The 4,571-nt window shown below is 57.8% G+C and overlaps 1 protein-coding gene across 1 annotated transcript; it reads right to left on the bottom strand.

Annotated features, from left to right (window-relative positions):
• Positions 1–222: 222 nt before the first annotated feature.
• On the bottom strand, positions 223–2,769 carry LOC117437013 (uncharacterized). The gene is made up of 6 exons (XM_034069408.1): positions 2,314–2,769; positions 1,956–2,060; positions 1,551–1,704; positions 1,279–1,340; positions 624–719; positions 223–521 (listed from the first exon to the last, which is right to left on the bottom strand). The coding sequence occupies exons 1-6, from the start codon at positions 2,767–2,769 to the stop codon at positions 261–263; spliced, it is 1,134 nt and encodes a 377-aa protein (XP_033925299.1). The 3' UTR covers positions 223–260.
• Positions 2,770–4,571: the final 1,802 nt, after the last annotated feature.

Below are 4,571 nucleotides of genomic sequence, written 5' to 3'. Positions count from 1 at the left end.
TGGGACTCACCCCTCCTGGGAAGGTGCAGGATTTGGAGCTTAGGGATGAGAGGTGCGATTTGGGAATCAGCACCTGGGGCCTGTGCAGGGCAGCAACTGAGCCAAGCTCAGAGGCCTGAGCTTGCCCTGTGGGCAGGAGGCACATGCAACTGGGCCACCTTGGGACAGGGATGGAACAGAGGGTGTTCAATAGTGGCCTTGGCTGAAGCCAGAGAGCAGCAGGGATGCTGAGGAGCACTGCAGAGCATCTGGGCTGCTGCTTACCCCCAGAGGGGAGCAGAGCCCCTGGAAGTGAGGAGAAGAACCACCCCACACACCATGAGCTTCGAGAACAGGGCTGCAGTCACCCGCCCAGCACCATTGACATGGACTTTGCCATCCAGCCTCAGGCAGCTGGCTCTCGGGGTGGCTGGGCAGCACTCCTGGTAACAGGCAGCCTTCATCCCAGCAGCACAGACTGGTTTGGCAGCCTTGCAGGCTTTGCTGCATCCCGCCATGTAATTCAAGCCCATCTTCTTCATCTGGAAGGAGGAGAGAAACGTTGTTAGCCTGGGGGCCTGGCCAAGCTTTTAGTGTTCACATCACAGGAACCATGCAGGCTCCTGGGCTCCCCTGCTCCCTACCTCACAGAAGTCCTGCCCAACACTGCATCTAGCAACAGCCTTCTTGCCTTTGAAACATCCATCCCCATGACAGGAGAACGCTGCGCACACCTTCCCCTGCAAGAGAGGAGCAGATGCTGTACATCCAGCAAGCAGGACTCCCAGGACAAGCACTGAACTTTAGACAGCCCTTCTTTTCTAAGGGCTCCTTCCCAAAGCCCTCTCTGTTCTGCCCCAGGCATTTTAGATACAGAGATAAGGCAAACAGCTGAAACTGGAGGAAGCTTGAGTGAAACACCAGCAGTGCAGACAAGTTCCAAGCCTCCTTTTCCTTCCTCTTCAGAGGCCTCTGCAAAGATAAGCACCTTCCCCTGCATGCAGGTGGTGGAAGAAGGCTGCAGTGCCCCATCGGTCCCTGTGGCTGCAGGAAAGGCTGCATGCAGTCAGCTCCAACTGCTTGAATCAATGCAAGCACTGGGCTTGGGAGCAGGCCCGTTTGACAGGGTTCATGATGGACTCTCCTCTTTCAAAGCTCATTAAGGACCCCTTCCAGAGGCAGCTTTTGACCCCACAAAGCAGGTGCAGGAGGGGCCTTTCCCTCTCCCCCTGCTCAGCCATCCCATTGTGCAGACCTAGCACCCACGGCCACAGCAGCATCTGCCCGGCTGGTACCTACGTTCTGGGGGGGAGCTCTGGATGTAGTGGTCATCAGTGGTGTGGTGGTGGGGGGAAGGTCACCTGCAGACACAGACAGAGCCCTGTGAGGCTGTGCCCAGCACAGAGCCCATGCAGAACCCTCCACAGCCACACACGGGACATTCACCACGGTTCACGTGCGGAGGAGATGCAGTGATGCAGCCCCAGCTCTCTGCAATGGGTTTTACCCATCATCATCTCCCTCCTCCACAGCAGGATTAACCTCAGACCATCACCACTGTGGGCACTTACCATAGGAGCTGGCGTTGAGCTGCAGGCAGAGGGAGGAGTTGCAGCAGTCCAGGGCACACTCCTTTGTGCTCATGCTGCTGTTGGCCCTGCACATCCCCGAGCCACAGGCACTGCTGCACCTGGCTGTGTAGTTTGTGCTGGAGAAACGATACAGCTGCAACAGCAGAGCCAAAGGAAGGAGGGTGAGGAGATGCCTTTATGAAGGAGCAAAAGTAACTGACAGGCTGCCACAGAGAGACAAGGGAAACAGGAGTCATGGGCTGTCGTTGCGTTGGAATCTTAAGGTCCTTTCCAACCCAAACCACTCTGTGGTTCTGTGACACAGATGAACAGTACTGTGCATTCCCCATATGAAGAAAGAGAGAACAGACATTCCCCTCTCACAGCCCCGCTGCAGCTCCGTACCTCACAGTAAGTCTCATTGTGGCAGGTCACCGTCTCGTTGGTGTGGGCTCCATCCTGGTAACACCTCTCCCCGGAGCACTGGAAGCTGTGGCAGGTGAGCTGGAGCTGGAGGGAGAGCACACCAGGGTGTCACCATGCAGCAAAGCCTCCTTGCAATGCACCATGTGCTGCTCCCAACCATGACCTCGCTGTCTACAGAAGCTGCTGCCATGCACTCACCATGCACAAAGTGCTCCCCTTCCAGAGAGGATGCTCTCATGGAGCTCCTGGTTCTCATGAGAGATCAGTTGGGCTACAGACCACGTCTATGGGGCTCTGACAGCCTGGCCAACAACCTTCTTGCCATTCCTTTACTTACCTTCATCGCTTTTGTACCACTCACAGAGGCATTGGTGGCCACCAAGGCGTTGGGGATGGTCACTGATGCATTTGGGATCACTGAGATGCTGGGGGCCACTGAGGCTTTGGGGACCACCGAAGAGGTGGGGACCATAGAGGTTTTAGGAACCACCGAGGTGATGGTGAGGGCCACCACTGAAGCTTTGGGGGCCACCGAGGTGGTGAGGGCCACCCCTGAGGCCTTGGGGGCCACCGAGGTGGTGAGGGCCACCACTGAGGCTTTGGGGGCCACTGAGGTGGTGAGGGCCACCAGTGAGGCTTTGGGGGCCCCTGAGGTGTTGGTAGGGGCCATCAAGGTGTTGGTGGTGGCCATCACTGAGACTTTGGGGGCCATCGAGGTGTTGCTAGGGTCCATCGAGGTGTTGGGAGCCACCACTGAGGCTTTGGGGGCCACTGAAGTGTTGGTGGGGGCCATCGAGGGGTTGCTGGGGGCCATTGAGGTGCTGGAGGCCACGTTGTGCTCTGGAAGACAGAAAGTTCCCTGTTGGTGAAGGAAACACCATCAGCCTCACCCTGCATCCCGCATCCCTTCCTGACCCACAGCACAGCCCAGAGGGACCTGTGGGAAGCATCAGTCACGTTGTGGTTGGGGTGTGGATGGCACCCAGTGACAGGATGTCCCAAACAAGGTCTGTTTGCAGCCCAGAAGCTCCAAGTAGCTCCCAACAGAGACAAGAGCCACCACAGCAGCACTATGGATATTACATCAGCTTCTCCCTCCCCCTTCCAGCCATCCTGCATGGGAAGAACAGGCTTTCAGGGGTCAAAACCTTGGTGAAAGGTTCCTCAGGAAGGCTCCATCCTATAGAACACAGCCTGGAGAGGACAGGGACGAAGTCCCCATCACACCACATTGCCTTTGCCCCGCTCCCCACAGAACCCCCCCAGCTTTCCCTTGGGGTGCAGAGCTCACCTGCTGCGGCAAGAGGGTCCTGGACACAGAGGTGCAGAGCCAAGAGGCAGAGCAGCAGGCCTGGAATGGAGTGGGGATGGCTGAGGCCACAGCTGCAGCCACAGCCCAAGGAGCCTCCCAGCAGCACAGGATGCTCACCCCAACACACCAAACCCAGCCTGCCCGGAGCAGGGAAGTTGTGGGGAGCCCCCCACACACACCAGGGACCTGTGGTGGTTGCAGGGACCAGCCCTGCTGCAAACCCCTGCCCAGAGCCCCCGGTGACAGCAGCCACCCTCGTCCCAAGGAAGCCTCCAGCAGGGATGGATTCCCTGGGACACCGGGATGGCCACTGCAGCAGAGCCCCTGTTACCTTGAGCAGAGGGGATGAGCCCCTGGTGCTCTGCCATCCCCATCCAGCAGCAGCTTCTCCCAGGACCTGGCAGGAAGAGGCAGGCTCAGAGCTGGGCAGCAGGAGAGGCCGGTGCCTGGTCACTGCCCTCGTGTGCTCCCTGTGTGTGCCCAGCACACGGCTTGGGATGAGGTGACAGAAACAATCCTGAGTCTGTTTTCTCATAGGGTTCCAGATTGGGTTGGGTTGGAAGGGACCTTAAAGCTCATCCAGTTCCAGCACCTTCTGCTGGAGCAGCTTCCTCCAACCTGGCCATAAAGGAACCATTCTCCCAGGAAATTCTAGAGCCTTTATCCCAGACACCACGGGACACCAGAGAAATCCCATGCTCCGTGTTTGGTCCTTGTAGTGCAGGCCATGCTTTTCAATCCGAAGCTCCTGGCAATAACAACACCCACCAGCAGCACCTCTGCAAACTGCCATCCACATCCTCTCAACAGGCTCCCAACCCAGAAACCACCTAACAGGTAAAGAACCAAGTAACTCAGCCCTGTCACTGTGCCTGCCTGGACTTCGGGAGCAAGAGGAAGGTGCTCTGAGCCTCAGCTGCAGCAGGAGGTGGTTGAACAAGTGCAGAAGGGGCCTGGGAGGATGCCCCTGGGAGCCACGTGCTCCTGTTGGTGTGGTAACCCCGCACCAGAGCTAGCAGCCAACACACCAGCTGCCAGGAGCATGAAGCAGCTCCAGGTGATGCTCAGCACCATGCAGCAGTTGAGTGGTGCTCTGCAAATAAAGATGTGACACAGCAGCAGCTCCCATTGTGGGAGGCTGAAGCTTTCATGGCAACCACCGAGGCTCTTCATTCCAAGCAAATCAAAGACAAGGATCTTTTAGCTTCCAAAGTGGGGCATCCACCACCCAGAGCAGGTTTGGACCTTCCTGAGCAGGGCACCACCCCAGCACAGCCCAACCC

This window comes from Melopsittacus undulatus, chromosome 14, assembly GCF_012275295.1.
Source record: "Melopsittacus undulatus isolate bMelUnd1 chromosome 14, bMelUnd1.mat.Z, whole genome shotgun sequence".
In the NCBI taxonomy this organism is placed as follows: Eukaryota; Metazoa; Chordata; class Aves; order Psittaciformes; family Psittaculidae; genus Melopsittacus; species Melopsittacus undulatus.
This window is presented reverse-complemented; position numbering and strand designations above follow the sequence as displayed.